This window comes from Poecilia reticulata, linkage group LG4 (genome assembly GCF_000633615.1).
Source record: "Poecilia reticulata strain Guanapo linkage group LG4, Guppy_female_1.0+MT, whole genome shotgun sequence".
Classification (NCBI taxonomy): domain Eukaryota; kingdom Metazoa; phylum Chordata; class Actinopteri; order Cyprinodontiformes; family Poeciliidae; genus Poecilia; species Poecilia reticulata.
The window spans coordinates 21,362,389-21,382,824 of NC_024334.1; the positions used below are offsets into that span (position 1 = coordinate 21,362,389).

The 20,436-nt window shown below is 38.6% G+C and overlaps 3 protein-coding genes across 6 annotated transcripts in view; all 3 read left to right on the plus strand.

The window, feature by feature from the left end:
* Positions 1-858: 858 nt before the first annotated feature.
* LOC103463736 (cytochrome P450 2J2-like) lies at positions 859-6,684 on the plus strand. Of its 2 annotated transcripts, none has more exons than XM_008407295.1 (9): positions 859-1,080; positions 1,828-1,990; positions 2,093-2,242; positions 2,884-3,044; positions 3,226-3,402; positions 3,482-3,620; positions 3,724-3,911; positions 4,768-4,909; positions 5,808-6,684. In XM_008407295.1, the coding sequence occupies exons 1-9, from the start codon at positions 880-882 to the stop codon at positions 5,981-5,983; spliced, it is 1,497 nt and encodes a 498-aa protein (XP_008405517.1). In that variant the 5' UTR covers positions 859-879; the 3' UTR covers positions 5,984-6,684. The 2 variants fall into 2 exon arrangements, with proteins under 2 accessions (XP_008405517.1, XP_008405518.1); XM_008407296.1 differs by lacking the exon at positions 5,808-6,684 and adding an exon at positions 5,041-5,767.
* A 926-nt stretch (positions 6,685-7,610) lies between these two features.
* LOC103463738 (cytochrome P450 2J2-like) overlaps positions 7,611-20,436 on the plus strand; it is a 42,878-nt gene continuing 30,052 nt past the window's right edge. Inside the window, exons 1-9 of one of the 2 annotated variants that reach the window (XM_008407297.2) lie at positions 7,611-7,906; positions 8,646-8,808; positions 8,930-9,079; positions 9,217-9,377; positions 9,699-9,875; positions 10,713-10,851; positions 10,979-11,166; positions 11,657-11,798; positions 12,224-12,766. In XM_008407297.2, the coding sequence (XP_008405519.1) occupies positions 7,706-7,906; positions 8,646-8,808; positions 8,930-9,079; positions 9,217-9,377; positions 9,699-9,875; positions 10,713-10,851; positions 10,979-11,166; positions 11,657-11,798; positions 12,224-12,399 (1,497 nt within the window). In that variant the 5' untranslated portion in view covers positions 7,611-7,705 and the 3' untranslated portion in view covers positions 12,400-12,766. Of the gene's footprint in view, positions 7,907-8,645; positions 8,809-8,929; positions 9,080-9,216; positions 9,378-9,698; positions 9,876-10,712; positions 10,852-10,978; positions 11,167-11,656; positions 11,799-12,223; positions 12,767-20,436 lie in introns of those variants that run through there. The other variant, XM_017304483.1, reaches the window with a different exon arrangement.
* Positions 13,751-20,436, plus strand: part of LOC103463739 (cytochrome P450 2J2) — a 13,177-nt gene continuing 6,491 nt past the window's right edge. Inside the window, exons 1-9 of one of the 2 annotated variants that reach the window (XM_017304482.1) lie at positions 13,751-13,981; positions 15,283-15,445; positions 15,572-15,721; positions 15,882-16,042; positions 16,214-16,390; positions 17,029-17,167; positions 17,278-17,465; positions 17,870-18,011; positions 18,507-18,596. In XM_017304482.1, coding sequence (XP_017159971.1) covers positions 13,781-13,981; positions 15,283-15,445; positions 15,572-15,721; positions 15,882-16,042; positions 16,214-16,390; positions 17,029-17,167; positions 17,278-17,465; positions 17,870-18,011; positions 18,507-18,596 — 1,411 coding nt within the window. In that variant the 5' untranslated portion in view covers positions 13,751-13,780. The remainder of the gene's footprint in view (positions 13,982-15,282; positions 15,446-15,571; positions 15,722-15,881; positions 16,043-16,213; positions 16,391-17,028; positions 17,168-17,277; positions 17,466-17,869; positions 18,012-18,506; positions 18,597-20,436) is intronic. The other variant, XM_008407298.1, reaches the window with a different exon arrangement.

Sequence of the window (20,436 nt, forward strand, 5' to 3'; positions counted from 1 at the left end):
TGTTATATAAAGAAAAGAAGTCCAGGGTTTTAATTAGTGATGCTGACTTGCAGAAAGAAAGTCCAAAGTTCGACATCCGTTCTGATGTCAGGACGGTCCATACCATGACACTGCAACAAACAGGATTAAAATATCCAGAATTTAATTTAGCAAAATGTTTTCACATGACTGAACATAATCTGAACAAATACACATCAGTCCATCACTTTTCTGCACCCATTTTCTTTTTATAAACAGCCAGAGTCAACTCAGCTGTAAAATGACAAAAATCAAATTAACTGGATCAGGTTGCTGGTTTATTGTCTATTCCTGAACAACAACAACAAAAAAAAAAAAAACTCAACGCAATCAAACAGTCTCACATACACTCCTTCATGTGGTTTGAAAGGTACAGGATCACCTAAAGAAAACCTTGGAGAATATCTAAACCCCACACAGAAAAAACAACAAAGCTTCAGTTCAGACTAGAAAACTTCTTGGTTTTAGGTGATTTTCATTGTGCGGCAAAATAGAAAAAGATATATGTTTGGAATCGTGTTTTTAAAAAAATTATGTTTTTCAGAAGCTGTGAAATACCCAATTATGGCAAAAACTGACTGCACATCCAGCAAAAATCTTATTTTACCAAAAAATAAATAAAAAATATGAACAGCAAAAAGTTATTTTCTTTGTACATTTACTGCAAATCTCCTTGCTAAAAGATTTGCTGAAGTGCTACAAGTCGGGCCTGTAGTGATCTCTTTGACTAAAGCCGACCCAAAACACACCTGTCACTTATAAAAGTGCAGAAAAGCTTTTATTTTGAAAGCTTTGTGGACTCTGTAGTATACCCTCATAACCCGCCTGACKGACCTTTAGTTGTAGTAGAGCAGTGAAGAGATGGAGGCAGTACTGCATGTTCTGGGTTTAGACTGGCTCGACACCAGAGCTATTTTAATTTTTCTTTTTGTTTTTCTGCTGCTGAGCGACGTTTTGAAGAACTGGAAACCAAAAAACTTTCCTCCTGGACCGCTGGCTCTTCCATTTATTGGAGATCTTCACCGCATCAAACCTGCCAGACTTCACCTGCAGTTCTCAGAGGTGAACTGCTAACATAGGCAGAAGTGACATTACAATCATTTATGCTTTTCTACGTACATTTTAATGAAATAATCAAACTCATAATGTGGAACTATAGAAGTTTCGCTTATTGCTATATAGTAATATAGTAATACTTTATGGACTAAAATGGGCATTTAAATATATATATATTTTTAAAATATGAACACTGAAGAAAATTCAGAGTAAATGCAAATGAAATATGGACCATCATCTGCAGATTGACTTGATAATATTGACATAATAATAAAATCCCAAATGCTTTGGAGAAAAAATGAACACTCAGCATAGATAAGAGAAAAATATTGGTTGCAGCTGTCTTTTGACGCAAACTGATTGCGAACCTTAATGGTTGCTCTATCATTTCTGTGTCACTCCTTTTATAGCTTACTAATAAATGATACATGATAAATCATGCAGTGTTTGCACAGGCTCGGTAAGCCTGTGCAAACTGCGTGGGTTTTTTTATGGCAGTGTTTATGCCATAAAAAAACATCTATAACATATTTCTTAAAGAAAAAAAAGGTAGGAGCTGTTTTTGTAGAAATGTATTTACTTGAAATCCTATTTGTTGGTAGTTGTACTCTGACATTTGAACTTCAGGTCCATTCTCTGTGGATTTGTTTACTCTGCAATATTCAGCTGCCATCATGTTTGTAGGGATAAGTAATTATTCAAGCGGGCCTGAAAAACACTGCAGCGAAATCCTCATTAGTTCTCTTTCTTCAGCTTGCAGAGAAGTATGGAAACATTTTCAGCCTGCACATCTTTGGGAGCAGAGCTGTGATCATTAATGGCTACAAACACGTGAAAGAGGCGCTGGTCCAAAAGGGAGAAGACTTCATCGATCGCCCCAACATTCCACTGTTTTCTGAGTTTTTTGAGAATAAAGGTACATTTATAGTATATTTACACTTGGATTATGGATGTACTTCACGAATATCTGACAACCCAAACTTAAATATTGACGCTATTTTTTTTCTTTTTCCATCAGGTCTTGTGATGTCTAATGGTAATCCGTGGAAAGTGCAGAGGAGGTTTGCTCTTCATACGCTGAGGAACTTTGGTCTGGGAAAGAAGACAATGGAGCGATACATCCAGCAGGAGTGCCAGTATCTCACTGAGGCTTTCTCAGAACAGCAAGGTCTCCACAAAGATTTATTTTCACACTTAAATTGTGTCCCTACCATTTTTATGTTAGACCAGATATCTTGGTAAGCCTGTGCAAACTTTGCGTACAGTTTGCTGTACTTGGAAGACAGGAATGCCACCTGGTGTGTCTGCTGCTGCAGACCCTCTACTACATCACGTTATGGATGCTGAGAGACACTGAGAGATGATTGTGCTCGAACTCAGACAGTGGGTTCAGAAATACCCCGACCCATTTCCCCAACAACAGCAATCGTGCCACTTCCAAGTCACCCTTTTCTTTTCCGTTCCGATGCTTGAGTTAAACTTCACCAAGTCATCTTCACAGCAGCTAATATCCTAAAGGCATTGTAGTAATATGAAATGTGTGTGAAACTCTTTGTTACTTTAGCTTTTCATCACTATCTGAATTTTTTTCAGCTTCTGTCGATCTTGTGAACTTAAACTGGTGAACCTTTCTTGCTCCCCTGACGCTTGAGAGTTTTACAGTATTCATAAAACTCTGTATGAATACAGAGATCTACTGTTGGATCTCTTGAAGAAGCTGGCTGTTAATTTGCCAAGCTAGAGCTTTTTCTGCCCTTTCAGATATTCATTCTTTTAACAAAAGGTCTTCATTCTTTCCATTCTCCACAGATAAGGTGTTTAATGGCCAGGCACTGATCAACAACGCCGTGTCCAACATCATCTGCTGTTTGGTCTTTGGGAGTCGATTTGAGTACAACGACAAGCAGTACCAGACTATCCTTAAGTACTTCAATGATATAATCCTCCTACAGGGAGGTTTGTCAGTTCAGGTACGCCTTCTCTCTAAAAACACACCGCGTTTTATAGCAAAATTGTCCACATGCAATTTTATACTTCAGCCTTGAAGGTTCTTTGGTTCTATCCAGTCAACTTATGTTTTTATTTATACACTTGAGGTAACATTGAAATTATTTTTAAAACTATTTTCACTACATTCATCTTTCTCTTCAGATTTTCAACTCAATGCCCAGGCTGATGAGGTGGGTGCCTGGACCACATAAAAAAATATTCACGCTCTTGCAGAAGCTGATTGACTTTATAGACATTCGGATCAAGGAACACAGAGAGAACCTCGATCCGTCGTCTCCCAGAGACTACATCGACTCCTTCCTCATAGAGATGGGAGAGGTGAGTCTTCTGTTCGCTCTCAAATATCCTGCACACGTGGTAAACAGATTCTCGCAGCTGCCTCTGGTGTCTTTGGTAGAAAGAGGACAAAGATTCTGGTTTTGATCTCTTCAACTTGAGCGCTTGCACTCTGGATCTATTCGGTGCTGGAACTGAAACTACAACCACCACGTTGCACTGGGGACTGCTGTACATGATCTACTACCCTGAGATTCAAGGTTTGTATCATCTTTAATTACCTTTAAATTGCACTGAATCTAGCATGACTTTCTCCATCTCTGTGCAAAAACTCATATTTTACCCCATTTTCTGTGTGTTCAGAGCGAGTCCAGGCTGAGATAGACGCCGTGGTCGGTCCATCCAGGCAACCCGCGGTGACCGACAGAGAGAACATGCCCTACACTGACGCCGTCATCCACGAGATACAGAGGATGGGAAACATTGTTCCACTGAATCTAGCACGACTTGCAAACAAAGACACCACTTTGGATAAATACTTTATCCCAAAGGTACAGTTAAAACAAGTTACAGATAAAAGGTTACATCTATTCGCCTGGAAAGGGTTAAAAAGTCATTTTTAAGATCTGTGGATTTGAATGAACCACAATGAGAATCACATCTACGCATAAAGCCGAGGTGAATCCAGGAGTGGCTGCTCTACAGAGCTGGGTAGTAACTAGTTACTTTTACTCAATTACATGTATTTTTTTGAAAAAAAAAAAAAAAAAGTACTTTTAGGAATATTTTAACTACACTGTACTTTTTCTTGAGTAATTTTATTATGAAGTATCACTAATTTTACTTGAGTAAAATTTCTGGATTCTCTACCCTCTGTGAGTAACTTCACTGAATGAAGAACAAACAGGTTTTAACCAAAAAACAAACCAAAAAAAGTTTAATTTGTTTTTTATTAAAAGAAACTGGTTTGGAAAAAATATATTGCCTAGTTTTACTTTTTATTATTTAAATAAATTGTTGGTATTTTCATCCTTAAAATATCAAAATTTTAACTATATTTTGGTCCATCTGATGATGTAATTTTTAAATATTAAAATTATCTAACATCCGTCCATCCATCTGTCTGTCCATCCATTCATTCCCACTTGCTTTATTGAAGAATTTGTTTCTTTTCATTAAAACTTATTTAATTCAGTCCAGGGAAAGTTTAAAATTAATCTTAGTGTTTTATTTTATTGAGCAGCTATATCTAATTATCTTTGGCAAATCATTGGAAATGAACATTTCGTCTTATAAATGAAAAACCTTAAAGTAGAGTAGGGATCAAACTTGTCTCTGTTTGTCTGCTGGTTTTGAACTCATAACTAATGTTATTGATCCTTTTTACTGATATTTTCTAATTCTCAGGGAACCATGATTTTGCCGACGCTTCACTCTGTCCTCCATGATGAGTCGGTGTGGGAGACGCCACACTCCTTCAACCCTCAGCACTTCCTGGACCAGGACGGTAAATTTAGGAAGAGAGACGCCTTCATGCCTTTTTCTACAGGTCAGTCGTTTGTTTTGGTCCTTCAAAGTCGAGCTCTCTTCTATGTCCTGTAAAGTCTTCATACAAACTGACATACAAACTGACAGAGCAAAAAATAATTACTGGTTTTTGTAATCGTTTTAATTTCATAGATGCACAATTGAGAAACAGCCCTTAGGTTTGAGAGTGAGTCGGTGTACAGGTAATTGTTTTGTTCATATCTGTGTGAAGACCTGCTAAAGATGGGTACCACCTTCTGAGCAGCTGGAAAAAGCCTCCTGGAAATGGTTCAGTTGGAGGGGAGTATTTTGTCATGATCTCAGTAAGAACCAGAGAATCCTAAGTAGCTACGTGAAGTAAATAGAAAGCTCTGAAAAATAGCAAGTGCGTGCAGGACCTCTATTTACATTATGCCAAAGTAAACAGAAGGAATGAAGCTCAGCAAGGAAAGATCAAACACCAGATTGTGTTTTGAAAGCAAACATCTGGACGTACTTCAGATTTTATAAGTTCATTGGGACGCAAAAACTAAACTAAATGAGTCATGTCAGGCTGGTTAAGCATGATCGGCATTAATCAGTTACTTTGGTAGCAAAACAAATATAAGCTGTAGATACACTAATCTATTATCTGCAGACTTAACAAAAAGTCTAACAATAAGTAAACGATTACCAAGCCAACGTTGCTCCTTCAGTTATGGGTAACAACCAAAAATGGAGTCATTTTCATATCGTCTTGAGTTTGAGTTTCACTCACTGCTGATCCTACAGGCACTCGTGTTTTAGCTGCAAAATCCCAAATGTAGCAGTAGGGGGAGCAATTCAGAACCTGCAACTTCACCTCTCACCCTAATTTACAATGTTCTACTTTTTCTACAGTGTGACGATAAACCTCGTCTCCTGCATTTTTTGGTTTTTAGGTAAGCGTGTGTGTCTCGGGGAGCAGCTGGCCAGGATGGAGTTGTTCCTCTTCTTCACCTCCCTCCTCCAGAGGTTCACGTTCTCCACTCCACCTGGAGAGCAGCCCAGCTTGGAGTTCAAACTGGGAGCGACTCGCACTCCCAAGCCTTACCGCCTCTGCGCCGCGCCCCGCTGAGCCGAGCACAGCCTCTTTTCTTGCATTACATTGTGCAAAGAAACAACAACTGTCAATCCTCTGAACATTAAAATTAAGCAGTCCAGTGTTTCTTTATCAAAAAGCAGTATTATATCTCTTTATGTACAATCGGTTTGTCCTGAAAATTTGTTGATAGAAAAACATCTAATTTTCATGGCTTTACAAATAAATGGTGTTGCAGTGTGTTGTATTCACCTAAATATTTTTTGATTAATCACCTCCACAAAGCCTCAAAAATCTCATCTCATTCATTTTTTATGTTGGGGCAAAAAATGCAACAAGTTCCTTTCACTCACAAATCTAGTGAAGTGACTATTGCTTCTAAAGTTTTAGTAGAAATAAAAGATATGTTGCATTTGTGTTATATCTTAAAAAGGACAATGCATTTAAATGAACTTGGTTTGCACTCTACAAGTACCTGAGCATTTTGCCCTGTAGCCAGAAACCTATAGTGAGTCATGCTTTGAGGATTTCTTTTGTAACCTGGACCTCTAAATCCAGCATCGCTCTGATTTTAGTGATAAATCTTTGGCTCATATCCCAGCATTATACATCAATACATACTCTCATTTTAAAATGTATAAATTACATTTCATGTTTACTCATATTTGGTCTGCGCAGAAAGATACGTTTCTCTCAGTTGTGGATTGTAAAAATAAACGGAAACAAAGAACACCTCCTCCCGTTTCCTCTGTTTTCTAAGAAGGGGCACAGCCGGGGGCTAGAGAGCGGGGCGGGTGGGCCGGGTCGCTTAGGACCTTTCGAGTCCAAACAACAAGCAGCCGATTTAAAAGCAGCCACAGAAAACTCTGCAGCAGCCGACCGGTGCATCTAATTGATCGAAATAGCTTGTAATTTACCTGAAAGATGCTTTATTAAAAAGCTTAAGCTTCAACAGAGATGAAGGTGGTGGCGGGTAAACTGGGTGAGAAGTGACTCTGAGGACGTTGCATAACAGTTTTCCCTCCCAGGACTCTCACGCAACAAGAAAAACATGCAGGAGCTGGCCCTGCTCCAGCTGGTTGCAGAGGGGGAAACTATGCAGCCTGCATCCATGTTGTATGAAGATACAGCAGAGTCTGGACGATTTAAACAAAGCACTTTTTGACTACGGTTTCTCTGCAGCTGTGTGGAGAATGTGTGCTGCTTGAAGCAATCAGTAAGAACGTGAAACAGACTGAAGACGAGTCGTACTGGAGAATATTTAGCAATGTAAAAAGAGAACATAATTTTTTTCTCTTGAATTGTTTACTTCAGTCTTTCATACCACATGAATTAATCAAGTCAGAGGCAGATAATGAGTCACAGTATTAGCAAAAATTCATCTGTACTTTGTTTATGGGTGTGCACTTTAACTCTCCCCACTTATGTCCGTTACTTTGACTTTCTACATGGCTTTTTTTTTTATCTGAACACAGACACAGTTATAAAATGTAGATGGAGCATCAAGAACGTAGAACTTCAGATTACAGATCGAAGAAGAAACTTAGAGGCTCGTTAATGTTTTTATTACAGCTTTTATGTTCACAACCTTTGTCCTATTTGCAGAGCATGATGTGTTTACTCAACAGTTACTCAGTGCATAATAATTTTATCACCGGTAAACGAAATGGTTAGATATAAAGATTCAGAGATTCTTTTGCTTCATTCATAGCTGATCTCACAGAGCTGCACCTGTGTTAGCAGAGCACGAGTTGAACAATGGACGCTTTATACGATCTCCTTGGCTTTGAGTGGCTGGACACCAGGAGCGTCTTGATATTTTTCTTTGTGTTTCTGCTGCTGAGCAATATCTTAAAGAGCAGAAAACCAAAAAACTTTCCTCCAGGACCACGGGCTCTGCCGTTTATTGGAGATCTTCATCGCATCAACCCTGCCAGACTTCACCTGCAGTTATCAGAGGTACAGTAAGAGTAGAGTAGTTAGAGAGAAATTTCATGTTCTTCCTCTTTTCTCCTTTGTTTCTTTTTTTTTTTTTTACTTTGCTTATTGAGACTTTAATGAACTCAGCCATGGTGATATGTTAAGTGTTCAAGCCTTCTTTAAAAAAATTTATCTTTCATCACATTAAATTTATTGTACCATCAAACAATTTTTCTAATCAAATAAAGATAACCTGAGTAAACTGTTTGCAATATCCTTGGATGGTTGGTGGTACTGGTGACTTGCAGCAGTCTCTGACCACTGAGGGCTGGTGTGTGAGGTTGAACAATTTCAAGTCGGATTCACCATCACACACACGACTCGGGCTATAGAACCAACTTCCTCCGACTCTGGAGTTTCACGTAAAGACAGACAACGGCCCTTCAAAGTTAGGAGTCAGTCTCTGCCTCAGCTATTTTGGTGTTTTGCTCACTGTTGTTGGCCGGATGGAGAGGGAGAGGGAGCCACACCACTGAAGCAGTGTGGCTGCTTCCTGTGCTGCAAAATGAGGAGGAGAGTACAGCAGGATAGATGGATGTCTGAGTTTCCCTGCTGGTCCTTTTACCCATGATGACCCGGCCTTGCATGAATGGAAGACAATGGATGTATAAGTTCAAATAGTCCTGAATTTTGGACAAATAGTAAAACTTGTTCCTCAGGCAGTAACTGTGTCTCAATGTCACTTTGTTGAAAACAGAAATCTGTTGTCCGTGTTCAGTTTGCAGAAAAATATGGCAACATTTTCAGTCTCGATATCTTTGGAGGAAGGACGGTGATCGTTAACGGGTACAAACACGTGAAAGAGGCGCTTGTTGAAAAAGGAGAGGACTTCATGGATCGCCCCACCATTCCACTGTTTTCTGAATTTTTCAAGAACAAAGGTGTTGGTGTCTCGTTACGTTCCTGTTGATTTTTTTCTAAGTCACTCTTTCATGTCAAGCAGTATCATTTGTATCTGACTCCACAAACCTCAATGTTGACACAGTTTGCTATTTCTGAAAGGTCTTGTGATGTCTAATGGTAATCCATGGAAAGTACAGAGGAGGTTCGCTCTTCATACTTTGAGGAACTTTGGTCTGGGAAAGAAGTCCATGGAGCGATACATCCAGCAGGAGTGCCAATATCTCACTGAGGCGTTTGCTGATCAGCAAGGTACAAAACAACCAAACAACCACATTAAAAAACATTTAATTTGTCATTGCTGCAGTTTTGCATAATTTTTCATCTTTTTTTTTTACGAATATTATTTCTCGGTTTTATTTAGCTTGCGATCTGTTATTATTTCAAAGGCAAGACATTTAATACCCAGACGCTGATCAACAACGCTGTGTCCAACATCATCTGCTGTTTGGTCTTCGGGAGTCGATACGAATACAGTGACAAGCAGTACCAGACTATCCTCCTTGACTTTAATGAGATTATGCGCTTACAAGGAAGTTTTCTCGTACAGGTCAGCCTTCTCTCCTAAAAGTGTTATTTGCAAGCATTGACGATGAAAGTCTTTTATCTGAGCTGCAGCCTAAGAGCGACAGAGGATTGGAAAAGTGTAACTTTGTCTATGACGGCCCGTCATTCTCAGTGCTGTGGAAAAACAAAATGCACCTTACTGGTTTCAACAAAAAACATACAGTTTATTTAAAATGAATACAAGTGTCATCAAAACACATTTAAAAATGCTATTGCTATTAATTGCTATTAATGCATATCCATATTATATTAGCATTAAAACAATTTCTTACATTAAAAACGATGCATCTTCTTTGCTTTTCAGATTTACAACACAATCCCCTCAGTAATGAAATGGCTGCCAGGACCTCATCGACAAATCTTAAGTCTCTTAGAGAAGATCATTAAGTTTATAGAAATTCGGATCAAGGAACATAGAGAGAACCTTGACCCGGCGTCTCCAAGAGACTACATCGACTCCTTCCTCATAGAGATGGGAGGGGTAGGTTTTGGGTTCCTGTATTCATTACGTGAAATGTTCAATGTCTTGAATATGTTTTACCTTCGATTAGCCAAGACTTTCTTGAATTGTTTGATCATAAGTTCCCATCGGGTCCTGAAAGCTTCACAAATGTTATTTTATTAATTTTCCATTTGTTATCTACAGAGGGTAACAGAAGGGTTGAACCACATCTACATTCAACAGAGGAAAATAGCTTAACACACATAAAAAGCTGCCTTTGAACATAATTTTTAGAGTTCTTTATTGCCTTTCAAAAATTATTATGCCCCTAGAAGTGTTTCACATTTTGTAATCTTACAATCACAGACCTCTATGAACTTTATTGGCTTTTATGAGATTGACCAACGCATGACAGAGCACAATTTCAAAGTAGCAGTGAAAAGATGAATGGACTTTAATTTTTATAAAATGTCTTTTTGTTTTTCACAGTGAAAGTTGTGCTTGAATTTATATGTCATTCTTTGAGTCAATAGCTTGTGGAAACACTTTCTCCCCAACTACAACTTGAAGTCTTGTGAAATTTCTTTACCAGCTTCACACATGTAAGAAAAATTTGGCCTGAGTTTTCTTTACAAAACAGCCTAAATTCAGTCAGATTTGATAAAGAGTGTCTGACAGCATCAGTTTTCACATCTTACTAGAGGGCCATATTCCTCATTGGCACACATGCTTCTGTGCAGAGACATTAAAGTCTGCAAAAGTATAAAGCAACATTGGAAACTCTGGCTAAGTAAGTATTGGAGGTGGTTTAAAATGCTGGAGCAGCAATATAAATATAGTAAACATTTAAACACCTGTCTCTGGTGTCTTTGGTAGAAAGAGGACAAAGATTCTGGTTTTGATCTCTTCAATTTGAGCGCTTGCACTCTGGATCTGTTCGGTGCTGGAACTGAAACTACAGCAACCACGTTGCACTGGGGGCTGCTCTTCATGATCTACTACCCTGAGATTCAAGGTTCGTATAAGACAAATATCTTAAGCAAATCTGTTGCTGTTGCATGCATCTCCTCAAACCTTTGCATTATGTGTTTATTGGGAGAGATCATGTACACGATAGAAAAACTAGTTTTTGTTGTGTTCAGAGCGAGTCCAGGCTGAGATAGACTCTGAGATCGGTCCATCCAGGCAACCCGCCATGTCCGACAGAGAGAACATGCCCTACACTGATGCCGTCATCCACGAGATACAGAGAATGGGAAACATCCTTCCACTGAACGTGGCCCGCATGACGACCAAAGACACCACTCTGGATAAATACTCTATTCCAAAGGTAACCCACATTATTTAATTTAGAGTATAGATTAGGTATTAAATATCAGATGTAAAATAAAAAAGAACATTGTTACCAAACAACACCAAGTTAGGTGTATGAGGGTGACTGTGGCCCTGTGGAGTGAGTAGCCTAGTTATTGCAATCCAAAAGTTGTGGGTCAAGGTCCAACTTCCTCCTGCCAAATGTTAATGTGAAGGTGCTAAACCCCAACTTTCCTACAATTTGCCTGTCAGTCTACGTATCTGTGTGTTTGTGAAATCCATGAGGTAAACGTGGTCCACTGAGGCTCTTTAAATGGCCGCCATGACTAGAAAAGTGTTGTTTAAATTGAGTCTATTTGCCTCTTACACTACGGCGGTAACTAATATGGCAAGTAACTGTGAACCAAACAAGCTTATAAGTTATACTCTGTAGGAAGCTAGTTAGAACCCTGTAAATGGCAGTAGAGCACTGAGAAGAACAATTTTTAATGTTTTTCTTTTTTAAGGGATCCTTTATTATAGCTCCACTTCACTCCGTCCTCCATGATGAGTCCATGTGGGAGACTCCACACTCCTTCAACCCTCAGCACTTTCTGGACCAGGACGGTAAATTTAGGAAGAGAGACGCCTTTATGGCTTTTTCTGCAGGTAAATCTTTCTCTGTCTAAGGATAAACAGCTTAAATTCCTGTCAGATTCAAGACAGGACTACAAAATTCAACAACTACTTTCAGTCAACGGTAAAAATTAAAAGTCTTTGCTCATGCCTTGGCAATAATAAACATGTATTGGAAGTACAATCTGCACTGATGTGTCCCTATGATCAGCAGTCACTATAAGGCAATATTTTGGTGGCATGTCAGGAAAAAAAAATGTTTTCTGTTCTACCATCACGAACATAAATGTACAGAGTTTATGTTTAGAATTTCCCTACAAAAGAGGGTTTTGTCATTTAAAATTTAAGTATGATGGCATTTTATATTCTTAATCCAATCATATAACTTCTCTCCAGCCTCTGGAGGAACCAAGCAGAGTTACACCACAGTGGAAAAATGAGGTGCTGTGTATTTCCAGGTAAACGTGTGTGTCTCGGGGAGCAGCTGGCCCGGATGGAGCTGTTCCTCTTCTTCACCTCCCTCCTCCAGAGGTTTAAGTTCTCACCTCCTCCAGGAGAGCAGCCCAGTCTGGAGTTCCAACTGGGAGCCACTCATTGTCCCAAACCTTACCGCCTCTGTGCCGTTCCACGCTAAACCAAAACAAGTGTTTTGCATCTGCTGTCGATCTACTCACACTGAAATGAAAGCGCATGATTGAGCTGATCTCATTGGGTGTTTAAACCTGTTATTACACTAACAGTGAGGAAATCAGACTAGATCCTCTGAAGAAAGCTAACTCTGTGGTTTGTATGTTTGTGTGTCTGAAAAAAGAAAAAAAGAAAAGAAAAACCAAAAGAAATGTTGTCTTTTAAATAAATGCTGCTTGTTCATTTTTTAAATGGTTTTATGCAATTTACAGTGTGTGCACAAAACTGTTTACTAATACATGTTTTGTTTTTTATGTGAAATGAATTTCATTGAAAATAAATTAAATGGCTTCCCTGCTTTAATAAAGACTGTTGTGATGTAATGGAGTGAATGCCACTGATTACTTCCTCAATCTCTCCACACCATAAAAAGACAAAACAAAAACTATCTCTAACTTACTGTAAAATACTGGCAGCTGTGGCTGCCAGAATTTTACCATATTTAGACTGGTTCAAAATTATGAGAAGGCTTACAATAAAACTTAAATAAGCCCTCAATAAAATGGCCGAAAATCATAAATGGGAGTGATAACTTGCAGAAAAATGGTCATTCCAATAAAATTCACAAACTCAGTTAGGTGAGGAGAAGATGAGTCTAGGTGAGAAAAGATGCTGGAAGATGTATCTGAATTCTCCTGTACTTTTTCTACTGCATTTCTACAGCATTTATTTATTTATTTATTTATTTATTTATTTATTTATTTATTTCCTCATTCAACTTTAATCTGGCTTTAAAAAAAAAATGTGATTACATAAGTTTCAATTACAGAAAAAAAAATCTTAGCCATAAACGTTGAACTTGGGAACTTCTTTTATAGCAGCTTTTTTATTATAACAACCTCAGGCCTATTTGCCTATAGGCTCTTTGTAATGCCTACGTTTGTTTAGGGAATTTTGTAAAGCAGCATTTATAAAAACGTCCGGAAGACGTTCAAACAACAGTCAGAAGTATGCACTTTGTATAAGAAGAAAAAGCAATTTGATAAAAGAGAAAAACAGCCATAAAGGTTCTAAAGATATAAAAACTAAATCAAGTGAAATGACAGCAAAAAAATTTTAATTAATTGGGAACTACGTTCACGGACGTCGTGCGAACATTTGCTTGTCATAATGTCATAAACATATGTTTATGACATGTTTTGAACTATCATAGTTTATATTTATAGCTTTAAGGTGTTCTGTCCCACACGATTAAAAGGCCGTAGAAGATTTAAACATTCGCACAGAGACACAGGTGATGCTCTTATTTTGAAAACCAGGTAGTTTCAATATTACATAGCTCATCTGACAGACGCGCAGCTGTGTTACTGCAGCACGGTGTTGGTGTGATGGAGGCGTTATTTAGTCTTTTCGGCTTGGAATGGTTGGACACACGGAGTATTTTAATATTTTTCTTCGTGTTTTTGCTGCTGAGCGATATTTTACGGAACAGAAAACCGAAAAACTTTCCTCCTGGACCGCGGGCTCTTCCTTTTATCGGAGATCTTCATCACATCAGCCCTGCTAGACTTCACCTGCAGTTCACAGAGGTGTGAGGTCTTACATTGACAGACATATAGTAAAATTATGATGCTTAGAGTTTACATTTATAGTCCCAGCATGCTGGGACTATAAATTCCCAAATTTCGCGTCAGGCCAAACATAATTAAGTTTGATGGTCAGGTTGTGGTGCGTTTTTTAATAAACCACATAAGGTCTAGTGTGAACCATGCATAGATTTGCATACATCACAGAAAAAAATGAAACTGTATTTCATGATGTAAAGTTGTGTTCATCTACTTATTATAGTTTAAATAGAGGAATAGGTAATTTACCATATAGAGGATAGTGAGTTCTAGAAGTTAAAAGCACTAAGTATTAAAGATTTTAAAGCAACAGTCATATAACTCATAGTATTTCCCACAACAGCACCTAATGCGATCCAAATTTATTTTTCAACCTAATGCATAATCAACACATAATCAAAGGATCAATTCACATGTCACAGACACAGATAAAAAAAGAATCTGTGGCTGCTGCAGTTAATGATTGTACAGGAGTGTTAGGTTGTTTTGATAAAACTATCTGTGGATGTCAGGAACTGTTTGTACTGACAGAAAGACACATAAAAAGTAAGAACAGTTTTAAAACAACTCATTTTCTGACAGAACTTTATGCTCACCAACAACACCCATGTCTGCCTCAGTGGTCTGGCTTGTAACTATAGTATTTTGTTGTCCTGGCCTGAAGTTTTTAGTATTCGCATCCTTCAAATTCAGGTTTGTCATCCTGTGAAGTCAACATTTCAGTTGTGCAATAGTCACTGGGCAAACAGAAAGAGTGTTTTTGGTGAAAGAGCAGATGTCTCCCTCTCTTCTTATGTTTGATTTCTGCATCGCCGGGAAGGGTGCACCGATTTATTGGCCAGCCGATTTATCGGTGCCAATTTACTTAATTTTGGGAGAACGGTGATCGGCCGAGTTTTTCATATGAAGCCAATCTTATCCGGCTGATCTTATCTAACTTTGCAAAGCTCTAAGAATCAACCGCTGTCCTCTTTTGCTCTCTGGTGATAAAGGTTTGACTGACAGACAGGCCCACCAAGTCATGTCTGTATATTTACAATTAACAATAGTGACCCCACTGTTGCCAACTCAACAACTTCTTACTATATTATACAACATTTCAGGCAAAATAAAATTGGTATCGGCCAAACTTGGAATCGGCAGGTTAAGCTTTTTAAAAGATCAATGATCGGCGATCGGCCAGAAAACTGCAATCGGTGCACCACTAATTGCCAGGTCTTTTTCAAGAAAGTAATAAAGCTCATGCTATCATTTTTGTTGGTCAGTTTGCAGAAAAATATGGAAACGTTTTCAGTCTCCATCTGTTTGGGGGAAAAGCTGTGATCGTTAACGGTTACAAACACGTGAAAGAGGCCCTTGTTGAAAAAGGAGAGGACTTTATGGATCGCCCCACCATTCCACTGTTTTCTCAGATTTTCAAGAACAAAGGTATAGTTTATTAAATTTGTAATTAATTTTGTCTAAAAAGGTGTCACAATGTTGAGTTGGTGAGGATGGAACTCCACTGACCTGAATGCTAATTCATGTTTCTATTTTTACTTATTTATTAAAAAGGTATTGTGATGTCAAACGGTAATCCATGGAAAGTCCAGAGGAGGTTCGCTCTTCATACGCTGAGGAACTTTGGTCTGGGGAAGAAGACAATGGAGCGATACATCCAGCAAGAGTGCCAGTATCTCACTGAAGTTTTTGCCGATCAACAAGGTACAAAAAAAAAAATTATCTGAAAATATGCTGTCCTTTACTCTGTTTTTTATTATTGTATGTCTGCTACTGTTATTTCAATATTACAAGCTATACATCTTTTTTTTCATGTTTTTAACGCATTTTTTTATTGACTCTGCAATCTGTTTTTATTTGAAAGGAAAGCCTTTCTCAGCCCAGGCGCTGATCAACAACGCCGTGTCCAACATCATCTGCTGTTTGGTCTTCGGGAGTCGATACGAATACAATGACAAGCAGTACCAGACCATCCTTGAGAACTTGAATGAGATTTTGCGCTTACAGGAAGGTTTGTGGGTGCAGGTAAGTCTTCTTTGCACACAAATGCAGATAAAGTGTAGTTATAGTTTCAATGCCCCAAAACGAAAATTGTTAGACAGAAGATCCAAATGTACTTTACTGTATATTCAGCAAAACAATATTTGTCTAAAGGTTTTTCACCAAGGATGAAATTTTATCTTCTTTGATCCTCAGATATACAACGTGATTCCCTCTGTGATGAAGTGGCTACCTGGACCCCAAAAGAAAATATTTGTGCTTCTACAGAACATAACTGACTTTATAGAAATCCGTATCAAAGAGCACAAAGAAAACTTTGATCCCTCATCACCGAGAGACTACATCGACTCCTTCCTGGCAGAAATGGGAGACGTAAGTGTTGAATTCAGTAATAAATTACATATATTTATGTGACTGTTTTGGACGTTTGGGTTTATAGCCTATAGTCTCATGTCAGTGTCCATTACATTTTTGCTTCAGTTCTGCACTAAGCACGGGAGGCTACACAGACAACACTTTATACATAAAGAGCTAAAATTATATGGAGGATATGATGTAAAATTGACCTTTTAGCTTCATATTATGTTATAAAGTTATTCCCTCATCAAAAACATACATGGAGTGTTGCTTTAATTCTTACATGCACGTTTGAGGAATCATTGAATCTTCGGTGGCAGCTAAACTCCTGCTCCCACAAATCTCCCCTCAGAGCTGCAGCCTCTCAGAGCACAACATTGTATACAACATTTTTTATAACAACTGAAGTTTACTTGGTCATGTGATTGTACAGGGACATTTTCCTCCATATTTCTCATTTGTAGCAAGAATAAACCATTACAATCAGGGACATGAAAGTCTTCAGAAGCACTTTTGAGTTTCTCTTCAAAACAACATTAGAAATTCTGACTAAATCTTAAGAGATCAAAGGGAGATTGAAAAGCTTGAACAGCACAATGCATATAGTAAGTATGTAGACACATTGTCACTCCTGTCTCTCATATCTTTGGCAGAAAGAGGACAAAGATTCTGGTTTTGATCTCTTCAACTTGAGTGCTTGCACTCTGGACCTGTTTTTTGCTGGGACAGAAACCACCACCACCACGTTGCACTGGGGGCTGCTGTACATGATCTACTATCCTGACATACAAGGTGTGTGAGAAACACTCAGTAGACGGAAATATACATATAAAAATAGAGGAAAGCATTAATTTTTCCCACTGCTCAGACTCAAGAGTCAGTTGTGTTATTTGTGTGTTCAGAGCAAGTCCAGGCTGAGATAGACGCTGTGATCGGTCCATCCAGGCAACCCGCGGTGACCGACAGAGAGAACATGCCCTACACTGACGCCGTCATCCACGAGATACAGAGGAAGGGAAACATCATTCCACTGAATGTGGCCCGCATGACGACCAAAGACACCACTCTGGATAAATACTCTATTCCAAAGGTACAGTGGACAGTATTCAGTTCAGGAGCACTGATTGGGCGTTAACATTTTCTCAGCAAAGCCTTTATTCCTGACAAACCCACACATTGAGGAACACAGAAATAAACTAAAGAAAAAAACCAATTACTTTACTTTAAACGGAATTGTTCATTCATAATTTACTCCTAATTGTTTTTTAAATATTTCTTTGCCATAAAAATACCCAACAAGATTTGAATACTAGGTATTACATGGGTAACTTTGCTACCTAATAATTCCCCTGCAGGTTTTTTATAAATGGGTGCAGACTGCTTACCTTTATTTCCTATTTATCTTGTTTTACTTCCTGTACAGAAAAAAATCTACTGACAAACTGAGCATAAATAAATGTCTGACTGAGCGACTTGTCTTTTTTCAATCTCCAGGGGACCATGGTCTTGGCGACGCTTCACTCTGTTCTCCATGATGAGTCGGTGTGGGAGACGCCACACTCCTTCAACCCTCAGCACTTCCTGGACCAGGACGGTAAATTTAGGAAGCGAGAAGCCTTCATGCCTTTTTCTGCAGGTTGGTAGTAGTTTCAGTCTGTTAAAATTCACTTTATTTCTACTTGAGTCTTCGTAAAACGAAATTCAGCTTAATTGCATAATATTTATTTGTCCTTATTAAAAAAAAAAAGAAGGAACAATTCAATCAGCGACCAATAAAAATAGCTCAAATTTGCTTTTACTTAATAGCTACTGAAAAGTTATAGGATAACTAGATTTTTCGTTACTTGGTTTAAATATGAAGTGCTGCTTTAAAGACAGAAAAGAGATTGTGATGTTCCAGACCCAGAAATTAATGAACCTGTAGCCAAACTAAAGTGTTTTTGTTATTAGACAATTCTGCTCCTGTGTTTGCTTGTTTTCTGTTAAGTTGAAGATAAAATAGCGCCAACAAATTGCCACTAATGGTGCTCTTCCTATGTACAGTAGATAAGAAGCTGACACAGATATGTCCAGAATACAGTGTGGCCACATCACAGTTGTGTAGCTATGGCGTTGTGTTGTGTATCCTCAGGTAAACGTGTGTGTCTCGGGGAGCAGCTGGCCAGGATGGAGCTGTTCCTCTTCTTCACCTCCCTCCTCCAGAGGTTTAAGTTCTCACCTCCTCCAGGAGAGAAGCCCAGTCTGGAGTACAAACTGGGAGCCACTCATTATCCCAAACCGTACCGCCTCTGTGTCGCACAGCGTTAAACCAACAGAAGTGTTGACAGAAACGCCTGCACCCATCACACTGTCTCTGAAATCAAAGATCTCAGTGGCAGCCGTGTCTTAAAACCTGTTGGCATTACAGCAGTTAACATATCAAATTGTGTCGAAATAAAGCTGTCCAAATTGTTGATGCTAGGAAGGAACGGTGTGACTTAAATGGCTATTTTTTAATCTAAATCACATTTCATCCTGCTATGGAACATTTTGCTTAAATTTTCCACCTTGTTGATGGGAAGTAGATCAATAACTTGTTAATTTATGTTGGTTGTAATTCATGTCCATTTAATATTTTTTTACAGTGAAATGTTTTTGATGTAATGTTTACTTCCTTAAAAAGAAGCATGTAATACGTATGTTTAAGTGAGAAGATATAATAGACGGCACAAATGACCAAAGGAACAGCTTTGAAATGATCGCATGTGATGAAATCATAACTTTCATGTTTTATTGTTATTCACAAATATCTATAATCACTTGACTTCAATCATTTTCCAATTCTGGGATTAACAAAGTTCATCTTGAATGAAAAGCTTTGGTTTTACCTCTGTCTTTAAAATCAGCATATCGCCTGATAAGCTTGGGAGAAAAGCTGTTGTGAAATTCAGACTGGTGTAAGCCGCTGGATGTTTCCAGCTTCAGAGGTAATGTAAAAGTTTTGGAGATAAGATAAAGATAATCTGCCACTGGGAGAAATGTCACTGATAAGTGCGAGTCAGTGGGGCAAAAGTAAAGCTGAATGAATCAGTCAATAAAAAGTAAATAAAACAGATGCAGAACTGCTCACAACCCTTGAGCTTTTCCTCATGTTGCCAAACAGGATTATATGATTATGACCTTAAGCTTCAGTGCACTTTTGTCATGGTTTGTCATGTCATGTCATGTTCTTTTTTTTTGTTTTAATGGCTGTTGATTTTAGACATTTTTTCAGTCATGATTTGTTCATTCCTTTGTTTTGGGTTTCTTAGTTCTTCCCGGTGTTCTGTGCTTTGTTCGTTTTGGCTCCTGCCAAGGTTCTCCCCCGAACTCTTTTCTCCTGGTTCTTGTCAAATTCTGTTCATGTTTCATTTTCTCAGCTTTTGTAAATCTTTTCTATAATAAACAAATAAAAATAATTTTGATACGGCCCAAAATGAAAGTGAGTTTGGCATCTCTAAATGAATTTGTTCTACATCATAAATACCCACAGCAGTTAGACACAATAATTCAACTGAAAGACTAAGTTAACATTGCTCACCTTGTTACATTCACTGGGTGTCATTTTCCTGCAAAATTGTTCATGCAATTTTTTTTTCCTTCTTCAGGATTGGCCTGTTAGTTCCGTCTAGCTTCCCTGTCCATATTGGAAAAACGTATTCCCAGTGGCGCAACTACACATTATTCAGGTGGATGCGAAAACATAAACAAACGAAGGAACGTCAGGGTGAAGGAGCGTAGAAAACTCGCCCCCCGAGGCGACGATACGTGAAGGGTAAAACTCGCTACATTTGCATCATTATGTGCGCGAGGTGAAGGAGCGTAAGGCGCGCTGAAGTGTATGGCAAAACATCGGCGCGCCGCCCCCTCCAGACGGGGTTTTGGCGCCCCCTCTGGTGCTGCGCCCCTATGCGTTGCATGCGCTGCATACCCACTTTTTGCGCCACTGCGTATTCCCACAGCATGATGCTGCAACTACTGGCAATAAATTACATGTTATATTTTATAAGATGGCACCAAGATGGAGATTTTAGGCTTCCGTG

Excerpts from the sequence above, each read along its gene's own strand:
- LOC103463736 (XM_008407295.1), top strand. The coding sequence starts at position 880 with ATGGAGGCAGTACTGCATGTTCTGGGTTTAGACTGGCTCGACACCAGA. Across the intron at positions 1,081-1,827 it reads TTCACCTGCAGTTCTCAGAG|CTTGCAGAGAAGTATGGAAA; the intron begins GTGAACTGCTAA and ends CTCTTTCTTCAG. Across the intron at positions 3,403-3,481 it reads TCCTCATAGAGATGGGAGAG|AAAGAGGACAAAGATTCTGG; the intron begins GTGAGTCTTCTG and ends TGTCTTTGGTAG.